Source organism: Nipponia nippon, unplaced genomic scaffold, assembly GCF_047370975.1.
Source record: "Nipponia nippon isolate SJK-2023a ecotype South Korea unplaced genomic scaffold, ASM4737097v1 scaffold_7, whole genome shotgun sequence".
NCBI classification, from domain to species: domain Eukaryota; kingdom Metazoa; phylum Chordata; class Aves; order Pelecaniformes; family Threskiornithidae; genus Nipponia; species Nipponia nippon.
The window spans coordinates 48,901,443-48,921,282 of record NW_028262391.1 but is presented as its reverse complement, the minus strand read 5'-3'; the positions used below and the strand labels follow the sequence as shown (position 1 = coordinate 48,921,282).

The following is a 19,840-nucleotide window of genomic DNA, read 5'->3' as shown; positions in this document are numbered from 1 at the left end:
TAAAAGATATTCACTTACAGTTTATTTTTGCCTGAAATTATTTCACATCTCTTTGTACACAGCTACAGAACAGTAGTAGTAAACCATTGGTAAAAGCAACAGTGCTAAGGAAAATGTTGGTATAATTTTTCTTCTTCTTCTTTTTTTTTTTTTTCCTTCTTTCTTCCCATACTGCATCCGCATAGAGCTTGGGATTTGAAGGGGAAAAAAAAAACCTGGCACACTACATGAGTTAAGACTCAATTTCTGTTTCAATTATGTAGGGGGAAAAAAAAAAGAAAAAAGAAAAAAAGAACATGATTTGGGTAGGGGTTGTCTACATAGCAACAAAGTTTAAAAAAAAAACAACAAAAAAAACCCAAAAAAACAAAAACAAAAGCTTGGCTTCCATTGAATAAGATTAAATATATATATATTTATATATAAAAAATTACATTGGCTGTATGTGAAACCTTGAGGTGCTGAAGAATAAAATAAAGGTGTTAAAACAGAGGAAAAACTTCTTTTTGTTTTTTTTTTGTTTGTTTGTTTGTTTTGTTTTTTTTAAATAAGCAGCTCTGTACAATGAAGGCTCATTATGAAAAAAAACCAAAAGTCAACAGCATAGTTATAAAAGAAACCACAATTTTTAAAAAATCATCTTCTAAGCAATTGTGGAATTTGAAAAACGTAGCGGTCACATTTACAGACAGGTCAGAGCTATCGGATCGGCAACAACGCTATTTTTTCCGTCTCCCCAGAGGAACATGCAGAACAATGCGTGCACAGAACAGGTAGGGGGAGGGAGGGGAGGGCGGCGGGGGGGAATAGAAAAAGCTGATGCACAAAATGGAGGGAGAGCTTTTTTTTCTCTTTTTGAAATATCGGACGTAAACAGAAAACAACCGAGGCAACTTGTAAAATCTACAGAGTTTTGTGAATACCCCACTGGCAAAATAAACGAGATCTTTTCCCCATCTCCCAGGTTTCAACCTGACATGGTTTGAAAGGCTAAAGAAAGTTGTCAGACTTCAGAAGGAAATGTGACTTTTATTAATCCCTGCACCCCCTCCCCCCATACCCCCCTTGATAGATATTTTCCTTCCTATTTGATAACGTTTGAGGCATTTTGAAATCAAAAAGACAATACGATGTATGTTGTGACAGAGAGGGAGTATAATACAGTATGCATTACTAAAAGGCAATTCTTCAAGGAGGACATTTCCTTTTAAAAAAAAATAATAATAACAACAAGACAGCAAACTAGTTTATACAGTACTATACGCAAAAAAAGGGTAAAAGAATTAACAATTCATAAATAAAAGACAGGTCCCAGACCTGTCATTTGTGAACCATTTTCTTAAATAGGTGCATTATGTAAATCTTATGTACAACAAAATTACTTTGCATAACAACTGCAAGAACACGGGGGGAGTTGAAAATCATATTGGTTTTGGTTTTCTTCTCTTGAGATTTTTATAAGTTTGATTTTCTGGAGCAAAACTGGTGAAAGAGTTCTGACTGGATAGGTGCCAGCCAAGGAAACCCAGGTAAATAATGACAAATGAATATATTTTTTTTTCTCCACACGGCATAAAACACAAAGGCAAATAAAATCCACAAAGGTGGTTTTTTCCTCTTTATAATCCTCTTGCTGCTACAAAGTCTTTTTTTTTTTTTTTTTTTTTTTTTTTTTCTCCTTTTCAACTTAAATTATGTTGATTCTGAAATCACAAAGCTGAAAGAATCCGGCTGGGTCCAGGCTTGCCCCGTCCCCCCCCGACACACACAACGCCACTCCTCTACCCCACAACCACGACTCCTACCACCAAGTCCAGGACTCATTGCTCTACAGGTATTAGCCAAAAGTTATTTTCCGGTTTGTTTTTCTCTGTTTGTTTTAAAAATCTTTTCCTTCTCACGAGAAGCACAAGAGAAGAGTCGGAGCAGGGAGAGTTCACCATGCTTCGGTGTAGCGGACATCCACTTCTTTCAGATTGGGTAGTTTAGCCTGTGGGGAAGGTAGGAAAAGGTCAGAATTAATGACACACGTTCAGGCCTCAGGAAAAAAGTTCCCGTCGAATCCGTACCATCAGCAAGCCGGGAGGACTGATCTATCGCCACAAACTGCAGGAAGATGCGCTACGCCCTCAAGCCCGCAGAGCAGCAGTGCTGAGCTCAGCAGTGAGCTGAGGCGTACAGGTGCTAACGAAGGAAGGAGATGCTGAGCCTTTACAGACACACAAGACTACGTCACACCTGCGGCAAAAGTGGGTGGCTCTAAGTAAAACCCGTGTACCGGCGATCAGGTCCAGATCAGACCCCGATCTCTCTTTCTCTCTCTTTTTTTTTTTTTTTTTTTTTTTTTTTTACACAAATGCTCAGCAAAATCTGTTTGTCAAACTCTAGTCGTGAAGGCAGTGGACCCAAACTGCAGCAGCCAGCCACATGTTCCTTCTTCAGCCTCCATACTCCCTCATTGCTTGATTTTTCCCTTCAGGTATTAAAAAAATTTGGACAGTGTTAGCAACTTTTGGTGTCTTTGTGGTCTCCTCTCCGTAACTCCGCTGCATTCAGATGTATTGTTCCTGAATTACCCTGCGCAGGGCAGATGGGAATCAGCTGTTTGCACTGTTCCTACTTGTCGATCCCGTTTCCATGCTCTCTGACCATAATTGTACGGCTAATTCTCTCAAAACAAACAAACACGTTTAATTAGGCTAGGGCATAATTGAGGAGTTGGAAGTTTCTAGGAGTCATTATTACCTCACTCCCTGATTTATGTGCACGCATATTTTGATAAGAGCTAGTCATAATCCTACAGACACTGCCAGCAAATAATTTTTCAGTTAGGCAATAATGACTTCAGTAGTGGGTGTTTATTTATTGTCTGGTTCAGCCTGCCTGGTACATATGTGGGTGTCTGTGTGTGTGCAAGCGTGTTTAGTGGGGGGGATGGAGCAGCGCGGAAATGTCATCACTGGCTTGTGCCCTGAATGCGCTTGCAGACCAAGGCGAGAAGAAGGAAGGATTTGTATCAGAAATACGTTCTTTGAAGTCTGAGCTGTTCTCAACAGACCTACAACCACGTGCCCCAGGGAAAGAAACTATTACCCTCCCTTTGAACACACAGAGAGCTCTAAAAAAATGGCCACGGAGATAAATCTCAATGAAAGAGGTGAGAGGGGAAAAAGTGACGCATGCCTGTTTTCTCAGCTTCTTTAATTCTCTGCAATCATCGGGACTGTGCTCACAGCCAGTTTTGCTGTTTGCCCTGGCAAGTCACTTTCTTGTGTTGCTGCTAAGGACTATTAATGCAATACCAGAGCAGAGAGAACCGGTTAGGAAAATATGAGTTTCGGCCTGAAGTTAGTAGCAAAGGGGCTCAGAAACAGGGGGAGGACTGGAGGAGCCTTTCAATAGACTCGATTTCAGAGCCCTGGGCCAAATACAGCATTGACCTTGATTGTCTGTAAATACTTGGGGCCTGATACAAGCTCCATTGTCTGAACCCATCTGCAAGCCAGCTGTTAATTCTAAGGACTTCTGCTTTGCATATACAATTGTGACACAAGTTTTGAAAACTTGATCTTGAAACATCCACACTAGCAGCATTGCAACTGAGTCCCTGGGGGAGCCCTGGCTCCACCACCAGAACCGAAGACACACGTTTGCAGTGAATTTTAAAAGCAGAGCAGTTTCAGGACTTGCCTCAAGTTCAAAACTCAACCCAAGATTGTGACCTTTTTGAATAAACCTGGCACAATCTAAGGTTTCAACACACAAGACAACATAATGTGGAGTTTCATCTTGAGCGTTTGGGTTTATAAGGTAAGGCTTTGAGAGATGTGACTCATGCAACACCAGAGTGAAGACAAAGTCCACGTGAAGTCGTGAAAGCCAATGAATCTCAGGCAGTCTTGGTCTGAAACCACCTGGGGCCGTTCCCCTCCCACAGCAACCTTCTAGTTCTTTACACCATTTTGCAGAAGTGGCTGTAAATTCACAGTACAAGTGGTAACACCAGACATCTTACATGTCAATCTTGGGAACCCAGCATTTGTGCAGGTGCTTCTGTTTAAAGCCCAGTTCCAGTCCAAAAGGTGTCAAGATAAACTTGCACCATCATCAATGCTTTTAATTCTCCCTTTGCATTCTGAATCAAAGCTCCATAATGCTGTTCACCCACATTACTTTTGGTCCTGTTAACAGTAGAGGACATGGCTTTGGAGGTGGGTACAATATTTTACCTGTCTGTGGCATCCTCATCGGAAACAACCAATATGCTCCTATTTATGAAACCTTTACTGTTGATAGCACTGGCAGAAAGATTCAGTTTCCGATTCCATCTCATACTTGTCCATTCAGCGTACTAAATGTTTCCTGAGTCCATCAAAGCCAGCAACCTCAGAATGCTGTTTTCAGTCATTATTTCCCCCAAAATAACCTACTTTACCCTCTTCAGATGACTTTCATGCTACCTGCTCCATGGGGCCAGTTCTCTCTGCACTAGGCACTACCACCATGTACTTGCTAAGTCTGCAAGTCCTCCTGGGCCAGCTACTTCTCATCTTTAGTGGACGCAATTCAGAAATACCTTGAGATCTTCGTAGGTATCTGCTGAAAGTTTGGTGCTGTTCATATTTAAACTACACAGGCTCTTCATGGCTAAAAGAGAAAACACAGGGGTATTTATGATCATGCTGCATTTTCTTAAAATACCAGGCTTACAGTAGGCCAAAGCATAAACAAGACATAACTATGCACAGCACTCTCAGGAAAAAGCTGAATAGTGTAAAATATAGAAGTACGAATGGATAAACAGCTGTTTGGGCCCTCATCCAGGAAAAAGTCCCTATTTAGGAAGGGCCATTAAGCATATGCTTAAGTCCGCTGACTTCAAAGGAGTTCAGGCAACTTCTCATAATCAGTTTCCTGCACATTATTCTGAATAGTGCCCGTTCTCCATGCTCTGCATGGTGCACGCAGGGGCCATGCTGATCTAGCAGTCCTCCCTCTCCCCTCCCTCCCCCCCGTTCCATTTTAGGCTCCAGTACTTAGCAGAATAGTTTCCTAAGATGAGCCATAACTACTGGCCTCTCTGGCACGTCTGTGTAGGATCAAGCCTATTAAAGGAACCCCTTAAACCCAATAGGTGAGGTTTATAATACACTGCTGGATGTAGGAAAGCGTCTCATTCTGGCACGTTGAGCAGCTCTCAGTGCACAAGGGAATCCTGAATGCTGCTTAGATGGCCCCACTCTGCCTTGCCCTATTTAAATTAAGAAGAGCAAAGAGTTTCACCTCCCCAAAAAGAAGGAACAAAAAATGCCAGAGAGGGTACGAAACCTGCTGTGCATGGTTGCTAAACTCACTAGTAAGTTGCTACATGGCTTTGCAATCTTCCCCTTCTGCACCACAAGGTCGGACTCCCACCCAGAGGACACCCACAGGAGGGCGTGAGAAAAAAGCCGGGAAGTCCCAGGGCAACAGGTCACCACATGAGATTGAGACAAGTGCCATCAGTAAAGTCAGAGGCAAGAGCCAGAGTAGGGTCTGGGACAACAAAGCCCACACGAGGCCACTAAGTGTCTGCAGGCTCAGATCACCGACCCGCTTCCCCTGCCCGCACTTGAGCAGGCAGGGAGGAGGGAAGTTTAAACCCAAACACAACCATGGCCTGTCCTAAGTCCCTGCGGAAGCAGCGCTGTGGCAGCCAAGAAATCAATCTTCTGTCTGAACCCATGTGAATTCCTCCAAACCCACATAATTTCCCCCCATAGCTTATTTGGGTCACTTACAACTAAGTGCCAGCAGCCCAGCATCCGTGACAGGAGTCTCGCAGAGGTTGAGCACTTGCAGCATCGTGAGGTGTTCAGACAGAAGCCGCAACCCTGCATCTCCGAACTGTGAGGCACAAGCAAAGTTGTTTTCAAACAATGCATGAACATCATGTGCAAGTACCTCCGTGCATACAGGGCGCATTAAAATGAGGTTTGCAGATGAGCCCTCAAAGCCACGCTCAGATTGTTTACTGCAATCTCAAATGACAGGAGAGAAAGCAAATAGGATCCCTATTTTGCAGACAGGGAACAGAAAAATTAAGTGACTTGTGTGCACTTAACCACAGGCCATCGTTTAATTAGAATGGTGCCTTTGAAGTCTGGACTTTGTATGAGAGAGCTCCCACCCAGGCTATACAAGATGGTTATGGCGGTCTCAGCCAGTTCCCAACCACATCACAAAAAAAGCATAATGCAAGTGGTATTAATTAGCTATTTTGGTCTCAAGAACAATGCACTATTGATTGGTAATTGTTCTATTGACCCACTTCGTTTCTGCTGTTTCTAAATTCTAGATTAATGGAAACCAGGATATCAAAAAATAAAATGGAATCTAAACTCTTTTTTGTTTTTTTAAATTAAAAAAAAAAAAAAAACACATACAAAAAGTAGGCTTTTTGTCCAGTGAAATCAAACTCTTTTTGACCAAGAAGCAACAAAGTTTTAAAATCCCAAAGTTACGCTGTCAGGACAAATCTGGAGGAGATACAAGACAGCCTTAAAACAAGCAAGAGTAAACTTCTGGGATACAGAAGTAGTTAGGAAAACAAAACAGATAAACAAACAGATAAATAAAGATATTTACATGACATTTGAGTGAAAAAAAATGCTGCTTTTTGTGGTTGCACTGAGAATAATCATATTTTCAGCGAGCACTACAAATAGGTGCTAACAGAAAATGGGGAAAACCTATTCAGTGGAGAACCTCAGAGACCAAAACCAGCAGGGAAATGTAGAAGGAAAATTTAATTTTAAAAGCTCTTTCAATTAACAACTGAATAGTTTATTCAGTTAACTTGGCCTCTTTTTGCTTACAAAATAACCACATTCTCATTATAGTTTCCTTCTATTTATTCACTATTTGAGTTTCTTTTTCTTGCTCTTGTTTTTAAAGAAATTATGGTTGATCAGCATTCAGGGCAATTCACTGCCTACACTGCATAGACTCTGTGTTTTGCTTGACCAGATGAGCTGCACAGCGTCATTTTTTTCATCCTAAATGGGTGAAAGCATAAGCGCTTCTCAGATGAACAGCAGCACATGTACTGTAGAGTACACAGTATCAACAATGCCTAACTAGAACATTCAACCCAAGATAACAGCAACCCTTTCGTAATTAAAAATAAAATAAAATTTTAAAAGTTAAAAAAATAAAAGAAAAAAGAAAAATCAGCCTCCAAGATGAGCTAGACCATAGAAAGGCCCTGTAAAAATAGCATGAGGACAAACTCATTCTAAGCAAGCCTCTTCACACACTCTTCTCGTGCTGACGTAATGTGAAATTTCAGCATTAGTCAGCATTGGTTCCTGCTCTGAGTTTCAGTCTGCAAAGCACTTACCTGAGTTGACCACAGGTTCAGCTGCTTGAGTGAAGGCAGTTTAATGAGGTGCTCAGCACAAGCACTTGTCACATTGGTAAAGGCCAGGCTGAGGTTTTCCAAATTTCCAAAAGATCCCGAGCTTAGCAGGCGGGCCAGGTCTGCATCCTGAAAGCAAACAACAGATTGATAAGCAAGATTATTGACTCCTCAGCCTGCAATCATCTGCAGTGGTGTCACTGATACTGTTAACCAGCAAGAGTTGCACAATTATACCACTTGTTTACAGTAATAGAGAACCACACAGAGAAGTTTCTGTTTGTTTGGCAAGCAGCTGGGCTCTTGTGGCAGCGTTGCTTCACACACCCTGGGAAAAATGTATCCAGACGTTAGGACAAAAATTTTCTTTGCGTGTGTAGCCTCATGAGACATGAAGGCTTCAGTGTCAGAACAAATGTCGAAGATGGGTATTTTAACTTAATGAAGATTTCACTGCAAGTTCTAGGTCCCAGCTGTGTTCAGGACCGTTATCTGGCCTCAGTGAAGTCAGTCTGGGTTTACACCAGGCTTAACTGCAACAGCAATGGGTCTCTTTCAGACTTTCATGTCTAAGATCTAGAACTGGACACTGCGAACTCTGCTGTTTTAATGCAAAATTCTGTCCCCAAATCTACCATTAGTTCCTACTGTAAATTCCAAATCTGTGCACCAGTATAAATCTGACAGTCTGATGCTTGTACTGGCACTGGAAACTGCTGCACAGACCCAAGAGGAGAAATGTGCCCTTACTTGTGTAAACTCCAGTTGTGTTGACAGAGCAAGTGGAATGGCTCCCCTTCTTGACTGACCAAAACCGCTGTGCCACATGGCAAGCATAAATCAAGTGTTTAAATATGGAAAGATAAAGCTTGTTTTTCTATTGACATTATTAACTTACTGTGGATTTGGATGGCAGTGTTAACCTTGTGGGACCACCTTTTCTTTGCTGTAAGAGAGAAGATATTTTGGTCAAACAAGTTGCCATTCTACATTTCAGACCAACTGAAATATAGCAAGCTCTTCACTAGAGCAAACCCTGCTCCGATTTCAAAGCTCCCTGCCAGCCCTTCCACCTCTTCCCTGCTTTTTTTGCACCGACAGATTTTTTTCTGAGTGTGCTAGAGGCAGGCCTGTTGCTACCCAGGGGACGTCCACTAACCGCAGCTAGTGGTCTTCGTGCCATGGGTCAGCATTTTGTCTCATTCAGCCTGCCATTATTTGGTTACTTTCACTTTAAAGGAAACAGCCTTAAAATGCCAGACTAAGATAGCAAAGGGGGTGAGACTGCGCCGCTGATAAAATCATTTGTTTGACTTCAAAAAAAGCATATACTTTTCAGGCTGGGAGCAGGGGTTAAGGACGACAAATATAAATGTGAAAGAGGGAAGAGGAAGATTGTGGGTACGTTTGCATAGGTGAAAAAGTGCTAATAAGAGCAGATCTATCTTCAATCTGTAGATCCTCTCTTTAAAATCAGGAAAAAAAAATTTTCTCACAGGCTCTAGCTCTGACAACTAGACCTAAAGACCATCTCAGTGAAATGTTGTGAATGTCAAAGCATAAGAAATGCTGGCCAGCACTAGAACCATTTGCTACTCATATGTCAAAAGGTGGCAGAATTTGACAAGCTGACTTGTAAGATCTTAAGACAGCAGGATTTCACCTTTATTCTTTCACACAGATTCTAAGCAGGTTACTGAATATCATTCATAAACATAGTATGGGACTAGACACATCAGTAAATATCACACAGCATATACATTCACAGTAAAATCCTCCAAATACTGCTGCCATCCTGTTGTTAACTGGGAATTTCACACCCTGCTTGTCTTTCTTTTGTACCTCCATTTCTGGAGAGTACAGACCACAATGTGCTATGGCAATACTGCATGCAGGGCGACATACCAGCTCTTTTAACTCCCTCTGCCTGTCACACAGCTGTTCATACATTCTCTTTCCCACGTCTGTGCTTTCCAGGGTAGAGATGATCTGGAGCTGGGTGTCGTTATTATCGATGATGTTGTATTCCAGCATCAAACACAAAATCTAGCAGCAGAATGAAAGAGTAGTGGTCACTGCAGTGCTTACATTCAACTTCTTCCAAATATCCTAATTACACTCAGCATGCTAGTTTAAATTACTGGGTAAGTTTTTAGAGCATGCATTATGCAGGCTAGATTAGAGGATCTTAGCAACATCTACTGACCTTCCAACACAAGAAACCCATTTTTTATTAGTAAAGAATGAACTCTAATCTCCAAAAATCAGCCTAGCTATCCTGTCTTCCATTAGTGCTCGTTCCTTCTGACCGAGAGGTGCAATTACTTTGCATCAGTCCTGGAAGATGGCTTTATGCCACAGCCCTCTTCAGAACAGGTACAATCGATCCAGTGTTTCCCAGGTACACCGGCTAGGACTGCAGATTGGCAGACTTGGGACATTACACATGAGCAGTAGAGCCAAGCAGTTCCCTAAGTGCTGGATTTTCTGTCCCTGAGTGCTGGGGTTTCCGTGCAAGCAGAATGCATGTGAAGCGTACCCAGTCTATGAGGCAGGATGGTGAAAGGCCAGAGAGGCTCTGAGAGAAGATGATGCTGGGAGCTCACTGCTGTGGCCAGGACACCCTCCATCTCATAGGGAACACGCCTGACTCGCCCCTGGGCAAGGCTCTGCCAGGAGCAAGTTAGACACCAGGGGATGATTCCAGTGGGTCAGATGGGCTTAGGACACAAGCTGCCCCTGCCAGGCTGCCTTTCCTTTTCAGCTATGTATCATGCTATTGCAATTAAAATGCAAAGTTTTTATTCCCTCCATAATTTGAATTATTTTTAATGAAAAAAATCAAGCAACATTATGTTCACATTCATGCAGCACTCTTTTATTTACTGGATTAAATTAGCATGCACAGATCTAAGTCAATGAAAAAATTCTAACTCCTTCCACCTATTTAACCACCCTCTATTTCCATTTAAAATATATGATGACATTTATCAAGAAATTTCTCTAAAGAAACCCAGAAAATGTGTATAAACTATTAGTGCAACAAAAATAACCAATCTTAAGCACAAAAAAATGCATATTAATGGAAGTAAATAAGGTTTTGCAAATGCACTTCTTGTGCACTGCTCATTTTGCAGGTGGCCAGACAAGCATCAGGCTTTCAGTCATGGAAAAACCTTGTGGTTCTGAATTCTGACTCCTCGCCACAGCCTATACCATCATGGCCATTTATTTCCCATCTTAGCCTCTCCGACCAAATTACAGCAAACAATCTCTCTCTGTCTCCAAAAATCCTTGCACCCACTTTTCATGTAATTCGCACTCCTATCTGCAGAACAACATTATTCCGTTCTGCTTAAGAGAAATACAACTGCCCACTGCTGGTGTTTGATACGACACAAATCTGAACTCGGCTTCTGTAGTTCCACGAGATCTAATTCTGGGGAAGGCAGTGTGAAACTGAATCTGACTACTGCTCGTAAACCTATATGACTACGTATATTTAGGGCTTACCTCTACCATCGTCTGGTTACCCCTCAAAGCCAGTAGCATGCAAGGTCCCAATTTATTTTCAGCCAGTGAAAGCAGGAACTTCTTTGTTTTATAGCAGGATCCCATTAAAATATGAACCTATTTGAGAAACAAAGCTAAAATTAGAGGTGTAAGCCTAAGAAACACATATACCTCTGGAAGGGACATTGTTACACAGTCAAACAAATATAAGTTTTTGCAACAAACCTAAAGAAAAGGAGGCCTTTATTGCGATTACGGTTGCGGTCTCTCAACGGTTTTATTGCTGATTGGAAGTGACTTTTTGAAAAACGTGATGCCTAGTGGGATCTGAGGGAGCGGGTAGTTTTCCTCCATAAAGGAGCTCAGCTGACAGCCCCAATACAGGCTTCCCAGGAAACACCAGAGCAGCTGTGCAATTGCCCCCAGCCCTAGTAACATGATGAACCCAGCCCCAGGGGAACCACAGGAGATTTTGCTTTTGCATCTGTTTGCGGTTCAGTTTCTCTGGAAATGCCAGCTGGTGAGCAAGGGTTGTGTGGGCTGGCTGCCTAGGTAAAAGGCAGCGGTGCTGCCCATCTGCTGGTTGAACACTAGCCTTGGTTAAGGGGTGGTGACAGACAAAATCACCTGTTCAGAATGAACAGACAGGAGCTGACTGGGAAAGGAGGAGTGCCTTAGGAAAATCCAGCAGTCCTGAACCCTAAGTCAGAGACGACTTCATGTGCTTTCATGCTCTTGGGTCATGGGGGATGGGGTCATGGGATCTTGCTTTCCCTTTTGCTCAGTTTTCCCTGAAAGGAAAGAAATGCTGAGAACACCGCCTGAGTAAGACTCCTTCAGGTCCCCTAGCTGACAAAAGTGTCCTGCAGACTCTCTCCTAGCTCCAGAAAGCATCAGATGATATCACATAGTAACACCTATGACAGAAACGCAAAGCCACTTGTACAAATCAAATATAAGAGTTGCTTCTCACAAAAGAGGTTGGCAATATTCTTTCCCATTTAAAAGCCCTAGAGATTAGCTGCAGAGAATTTCGGGTTTCTAGCTGAAAGTCTTATTTTATGGCCCAGAAAGCTGATTCACCAGCTTGCTGGCAGAGCACTATGTGAGAATTTGTAGTTTCCAATGACCTGGGCAGTGAGAGCTCCATTATGTAGACTCAACATCAGTACTACTCTACAATAAGCTTGTAAATATGTTCTGTGGTCCCCCTGGTTCATGGTAGTGCCTGGACTACGTTCAATACTGCTGAAAATATCACAACCATGCCATGATGGGGTCAATTCTACACGGATCATGTGCTACCATGCAATTCTTCTTCCTCATGGCTTCATTATCAGTAAGGCCTTTAGAAAAACACAAAATCTTTTTTTCTTAACTATCCATCAGTTCAGGTGGCCTTTAAAAACAGTGAGCTTCAAGTCAAAAAGGATTTCATTTCATGCAGTTATCATTAAGCTTTTCTGGAGGTTTTCTTGAGTGACGGAAAATACTGATGCTAATACTAATGTAAGTTCCATCTCAGAACAGGATGTTTTTCAAACTTTATGATTAGTCGTTAGCAGCTCTTTAAGTATTTATCAACATCCTTGCAAAGGGCACAGAGTACTGCATATTAATGTGCGTTAGCATTGTGCTTCCTCATGCATGCCATCTCCTGATGCTCATAAATATCCTGGACCACAAAAGCTCTCAGGAGAAATGATGTAGTTCAGAAGAAATTTTCTTTTCAAACATAAAAAGACATAGAATCAGTGAAGAGGGACGAAACCTTTTGTGAACAGTCTTTGTCCATTATCTGTTTCAAAGGTATCTGATCCATCAAATTTAAGTTAACAGTATAGACAGACATGCATGTTCTTTATGTCCCAAAACATTCAGCATGTGGGAGATGCACAAAACGTAGATCCCCCTGACAGTCACTTCACTGTATATCCAACAGCCAACTTCAACAAATATTCTTCTCCTTACCAAGGAAAGGATGTGATATCATTTCCATCTTACTTGCTATATGGAGAATTAAGACACAGGGAGACGTACGTGACTTGACCCAGGTTGCATAGAAAGACAGTGCCAGCATCAGTGATTAAAACCTGTTATTTTCTGTCTAGTCCTTCTAAGAGTTACAAAAGAAATAACTGCAGGAAATGGAATGCTGGTTTCTAATTACACCTCCCCACAACAATGTAATTGGGTAGAGAAACTGCTAACACATTTTTATATCTATCTATCCATCCTTTGATCAATTCAATGTTACTGCTGTTTTTAAATTCCAGGGTAGCCTATACATGAAAACTATAGGTGTGGATGTGCAGAACAGCCTGTCTGCCAGTATTCCATATTCTCCGAGAGAGTTTTTTATACAGACGCACAAACACACATATTTATAAATACAAAAATACATACATACATACACACGCACATATATACATGCATGGTTTTGTGTTACATCACCAGTGAAAAAAACATGCCAAAGTTCAAATAGAGAAAGCTAACACGTTAACCAAATTGCGACTGCAAGGAAGTTAATGGATTCGGTGACATAAAGATGTAGATTTCCTGATAAACACTTGTGGTTTACAGAACCATGATTTTGATAGTTTTTTGACAAGAGCAAGTAAATCTTGTTACTGCCTACTACGCATTAGCTACTTACTGCAAAGAAAAACTCACATTATTGCAGACACGTACCATACTGGCAAACAGCTCTCCATCATCATCACACGCCACTCCTCCAGGGCTGTAGAGCTGGAACCAGCCGTCTTTGCCAGCCCGCACACTCAGCAAACATGAGTGGACCTGCCAAAAAGTGAAGACATTGGGAAGGTTACAGTTCCTGCCCATAATCACCAGCATCTCCCACACTGGGCCAAAAGAAGTAACTCTGCAAAACCGGGAACTGCTGGAAGTTTCATGGGTAATATTCCAGTCTACAGAGCTGCAGGCAAGTCTCCACTCACAGAATCCATTTTTTCAGTATAAACAAGGAAGGAAGCTGTATCATCACTAATTGCATGGCCTTTTTCATTCCCTTTACACAAATCAAACACAAAATGGCTCTAATCTAGAACAGCTCCTTTCACTTGGCAAAAAAAAACAACCACCAAAAACCAAAAAAAAAAGACTCAAATTTCTGAGCTTCTGCCATTTTCCCCCCATCCTCCCAGCATGTGTGTCTATACTTCTGACGTGATCTGCATACCAAGCGTGGTGGCTGATGGCTTGCCCATTCCAATCATTAGAAATTCCTATTACTCCTGCTGTAATAAAACTTGACCAGAGTCAGAGTGAAGGACGTCCATACGGAAAATTCAGCAGTGATACGTAAGACGGAAGTTGCACAGAAGAACTGGTACCAGTTACCAACCATTAGTCTAAATATGGCCAACTGTAGAGTTTACTATATCCAGTCCCACAGTTTAACAGAGAAGTCATAATTAAGCTTTCCCCCTCCCCCTTTTTCTTTTTTTTTTTTCCCCTTGAAGAGACAGATGTTCTATTTCAATTTTCAGGCGGGGGGCGCAGGTAAAGTCCATGCTCTTTCCTTCGGGCATGTAACACTAGTGACAGATGAAATCCTGGTGCCATTCTAAGACAAGAAAGTCTCTCTTATCTGACTAGCATGACTACGGGTCACAAAGGCTGAAATCACGAAAACCAGGAGTTCTGGACAATGATGATGATGACGACACAGCCTCCTCACCCACAGTTTGGGGGAGCTTTCTTCCCTTTATGCCAACACCAAAAATTAATGCAGATGACAGGTACCCTCTGACTCAGCCAAAGCTGATGATGTTGAACAAGCTACATGTGCAGCAATGAAGCAGTCAGCCACCATGAGGCTCCAGCTATGCACTCATCCCAGTAACACACTTCCCACCCCCTTTCTCCTGCTAATTCGTGAGAATTATGGTCATTTGCACACAACGTAACTGAAATGCAACTAAATAAAACCTGTTATTCTGTAAGCTGTACGAATCCATGGATTTTGCTTCCCTTTTTTTTGTACGGAAGACGAAAAGCTCTGAGAGATTCAACAGAGTGGGAAAATCTTGCTGGTTGCAGTTTACTGTGGAGCAAGGATATCAACTGATGCCAGACAAGGAGGTCACAACACACGTTTATACCATTCACACTAAGACCATGTGCTCTGAGTGGCTTTTACTCCCCGAGAGATTTAAGCACAGCAAAACCACACCATGTTTTGAAACAAACTACTTAAGGAGAGGTCTTCTGAACAAGTATACTTGCAAACCCTCCAATTAACACTTTGTGTAAACTGGCAATACACTCACTTCTTGCCTCGGATCTTCTGCAAATCTCTGAATCACGTATTTCAGCTCCCTGAAAAAAAAAAAAAGTTAAAAGGACAAGAATAAGCAGTTGCTGGTTGCAGTATTCACACAAGTGTCACATTTCTCTTGGATTACACTTTAAACGACATATATTCATGCACTTCAGGGGGAAACAAGTTGAACTGCTTCCACATGAAGGAAATATGAGGTCTAAAAGTGATTGCCAAGGACAGTGTCTATTCACAATAGTCTAGAAAAGCTTTCAGATATGGGCAGTGATGAACTGGTTTGTAAATTCTATCAGCATCCAGTGTCTTTAGTCCTTGGGCTCCTACCGTTACAGTAAATTACAAAGGAAACTATATCTTTTTATTGCTAACAGAACTTGCTCACAACCTCTCACAGATAAAAAACATTAGAGGCACAGTATTGAATAATGCATCATTGCTACTATTGACTAGTACAAGTATTTTCAGTAATTACCCCCTTTAATAAAACAAACAAGCCCCACAAACTTACTTTGTGAATTTCTCATGTGCAAGAGCCCTGAAATTTAAAACAGAAAACAGAAGAATATGAGGATTTAAGAGAAGGGGGCAGGGGTAACCTTAAAACCAAACAACCACTTTTCAGTTCTTTCCAGATAATAAAAGGATTTAAATCCTGTAGTTCTTCCTGAGTCCTCTCTTAGACAAGGCTCTGACTAACGGCAGTGGGAGCTTTGGGTCAGAAGAAAGTAAGTAAAAGACTTACAATACAGCTACATAATTAAACCCAGAATTTTGGCTACCTCCAAAAGCCAGGTGAATTCTTTAACTGCAATGCAATTAAGGTATGGTCACAACTAATTAACATCATACATCAGTAAAGCAATTAACGGTCATTCTGTGAAGTACCTTGCATCATGGTATGGTGTACACCTCCCCCAGGACTCAAGTTTGACTTAGGTAAATGATGTCTCTGTTGCCTATCTCCAAGCTCTCACTGTAGCCCAGGTAACCTGGCACGGAGGATTAGACCTCTCTGATTCAAGACATCGGGTCATTAGGGGATGTGATAAGCTAGCAAATTGTACAATTATAGGTTGTAATGTTTGTCCGTGGAGGTCTGCATTTTATAAACACTACTGTTCATTAATAGGTTTCCGAGGGAGCTTGGCTGATGCGTAGGGTAGCTTCTTCATTTAATGCAAAATACAAATGATACGAGTCTCTGTGACGCCAGTAAAGCATCCTCCTCCACTCAATCTCTTACTTTACTCTCCTGCTCACCAGCTTTCCTTCCTTTCTTGTCTGTGTGTCCCTAGTTAACCATTTTTCTCTTCAGGATCATCTTAGAGAAATGGGGAAGGAAGATGAAGATGGGGAAGTCTCTGCATCAGCCAAAGTCAACTCTAGATTCTAAATCAATACTAGAGGCACAAAGCTCCTATTACCATCAGTTTTCAGCTGACATTATATTACCCCATAAAACAACAGTAACAAGACTAACCCAGTAAATACTAAGGCAGTGCAAACTTACTCCTTGGGAAATGGGATAGGTTGAAGCAAGCTGGCCAGTGCTGGTCTCCAGTCATCATAGTCTGACCTGAAAAATGAACATTTTATTAATAAGATACCAAGTATTGAATATGGTTTGTCAACAGTTAGTTCAAGGAGTCAAAAGCTTTTTACTGCAGGCACCAACAACCCTTCTGTTTTACCGAGACACTCTAAAGATCTACAGTGACATTTCCCTTCCCATTTTCAGCACATTCTCCACTGAGGCACAATAAATCTGGTATTTATAATGACCTCCAGAGACGTCTTCTTTATGTCAACTTAAAGACATTTGCTGTTTATGAAACCTGTTGACATTTAATCACTAAGTAATACTTTCATCTGAGTTGGTACAGCAATTACCAGGCCATTGCTATTTACAGCTCTGCTCTGCATTTAGTTGGAATTATTTTTTTTCTATAAGACATAAGCCCATTTGTAAAAAGAGACACAGACACACCACACTCCCCCCCCCCATTTTTGACCTTGGCACAAAGGAATGGGTCACTTTCAGCAGTACAAAGCTCTTACTTATGAGGGAAGAGACTAGAGAAGGAAGCACTGTCAAAATTAAGAGTGAAAGAGGACAGATGAGGATAGTCACAGCTGAGAGCTCAGACCAGTGGACCCTGTAAGAAGTGTCTCCTCTCTGTTGTGTTAGCACCACAGATCCCAGCTGATGCATTTTGTTTTCATCTATGTCAATATACAGAACTGTCCTTCTACGAGGAGCCATCCGTAAGGGGATGCTCATGTGAACTAGGATAAAGAGAACATTTTGCTTTACAGCGTGCACTGGTCAGTGCAAAGTAATCTGCAGCGTATCATCTGTCAATCTACCTGCAAAATGCCAGCTGCTTGAGCACATGTGGTGAAGCAGGTACAGCTTCTTGTGTAGGAATGGCACTTTGCACCCTGCCACCCCTCTCCTTCAAATGACCTCAAACATTTAGTGATTAGTTAGCACTAATTAACTGCCATACCAATGCACTGCACAAAGGGTACAATCATTAAGACGGATGAAGCGAAGAACACAGATGATAAGAGAATTTGGCAAATCAGCACCAAAATGGGGCACAGAACAAACGAGTCAAAGCCCAGGTCCCGGCACTGCCCGCTAGGCCACTCTCACTCCAATTAACACCAATGAGTACACACAGAAGTAAATGTCGTACACCTCATATGGGGTGAATCACCTTGGGATGTCTGTAGAAGACAATATAGAAGAGCCTACCATCTCCTCTTACTGCTTTTACCCTTTGGATTTCAGTTTTAAAAGCCAGATTATTGGCTGCACCTTACTGCAAACTTGGCACAAAAGCATGATGTTTCTTTAGGAAGGAACGAAGTGTAATGTTCTCAAATGGACAGCATCTACTGATAGCATTAGAAACAGACAACGTATGCACAGGAAGTGTTCCAAAATAATGCAATTTTTGCAAAGAGAAGGTTCTAGCCCAGAGAAATTGAAGACGGATGCATTTCCGAAAGTCTTGTCCATTTTTTGAACACATAAAACAGATTTCCATGAACTAATAGTACACATGATACTGGACAGTCTACAACTGTTCATAGACACATTCATAGACACAAAGAATACTTACGTGCATGAGCAATATTCTTAAGAAGCAACATGCAGAGAAATTTTAATCGAAGGCATATTCATGATGTAAAAATCAAGCAAGGAGGCAGTTATCACTTGCCCAAGAGTAGTATGAGTTCAGGTCACAAAAATACATAACATCTCGTGCAAGTAACCAATCCACAAGAACAACTATGATCTGATAGTAGCTTAACACATTAAAAAGCAGATGAATGCTGTAGAAAAGCACTGTGGGATGGGTTAGTAGCTCTTCTTCCATACTGCTGTGCAAAAGTCCCAAGTTCAATACAGACACTTTTCTTTCCCATGCTAGGTGCAACCTAGCACAAAACTAAATGCCTATAATTTCAGTAGGCAACTTCAGCAAGTAGTCCTGCCCTTTTCATGGGTGCATTCCTAGATTATCCTAGCATGTACTTTCCAGTCAATTCCTGAAATCCCTCTACCAAGAGGCCAAGAACCACAACATCCAACATCGTGTTGAGTGCAGGGAGATGTCTCCTCCCCCAACCACAGTTGTTAAACAACCATAAAAGCACTTAGGCTGGGGCTTAAAGGCAGGCAGTTCAGCAATTGAGGTGGCACTGGCCAGACAAAAACCTCACTGCTGGTTCTCTTCAAAACGCCAAACAATAGCATTTGAGAGTCTTGGCTATGTCCCCTAATAAACACAACTTGTTTATTTTCCTCTTGTTATCTTTAACACTTGAGCACAAAGCATAGCGCATGTAAAGCTACAGTAATCCAAAAAAGAAACCTCCTGCCCGTGCCAGTTGCGCTAGAAGCCATTAAGTCTAATTTTCTCCTCTATCAATAATTCTGTTCTCCAGTCTGAATTAGGAGCAACTCTGAGATAAGGGGTGTTACACTAACCTAAAGCGAGCGCAAGTCCATCGCAGATAGAGCACTTTGTGATCACCCATTCACAAGGTTCTTTCCAAAGACAAAAACCCCTTGTGTGCTTAGGCACTAAACAAGTAAGGAAGATGACAAACTTTGTTTAGTGCCTCAGAACAGCAAGACATGGATCAGGACTTCATTACAAGGGGTTGTTTTTCCACTTTGTGCAAAATGAATATCTTGAAACACCTGAGGATGGGGCTTGTCATATAAACTGAAATAAGTCAACCTCTGACGCAGCACCTCTAAGATGAGTTCTCTGGGTTCTTTTAACAAAACTTTGATTAATTGAGACTTTCTACAAGACTACTTGTTGTTTCTGACCTACAGACAAATTGAATGGATCAGTGAGACAGAACTCTGACCTGTGTTCAGATTCATCAAAAACTCTCTTGTTTACCTACCAGGTCTCCATAGGAGACACATGATGCAACATATCTAAAGCTGTAGCAATGAGAAGTGCCAGAGGTCTCTGATCCGCACAACCTGGGTTTCACTACATTTGTTAGGTGTGAGAACATAATCCAGACCACAAGAAGTAGTCTGACTTTGAGCCGGGACCATGCTTCCACTCAAACATCCATCTCTGTAC

The 19,840-nt window shown here is 41.7% G+C and overlaps 1 protein-coding gene across 2 annotated transcripts in view; it reads right to left on the bottom strand.

The window, feature by feature from the left end:
* CMIP (c-Maf inducing protein) overlaps positions 1-19,840 on the bottom strand; it is a 140,055-nt gene continuing 120,215 nt past the window's right edge. For both annotated transcript variants that reach the window (XM_087740165.1, XM_087740167.1), the window contains exons 11-21: positions 16,729-16,794; positions 15,727-15,753; positions 15,208-15,256; positions 13,604-13,711; positions 10,913-11,029; positions 9,305-9,445; positions 8,298-8,345; positions 7,382-7,528; positions 5,781-5,886; positions 4,577-4,647; positions 1-1,990 (exon numbers count right to left, since the gene is read on the bottom strand). In XM_087740165.1, coding sequence (XP_087596291.1) covers positions 1,937-1,990; positions 4,577-4,647; positions 5,781-5,886; positions 7,382-7,528; positions 8,298-8,345; positions 9,305-9,445; positions 10,913-11,029; positions 13,604-13,711; positions 15,208-15,256; positions 15,727-15,753; positions 16,729-16,794 — 934 coding nt within the window. In that variant the 3' untranslated portion in view covers positions 1-1,936. The remainder of the gene's footprint in view (positions 1,991-4,576; positions 4,648-5,780; positions 5,887-7,381; positions 7,529-8,297; positions 8,346-9,304; positions 9,446-10,912; positions 11,030-13,603; positions 13,712-15,207; positions 15,257-15,726; positions 15,754-16,728; positions 16,795-19,840) is intronic.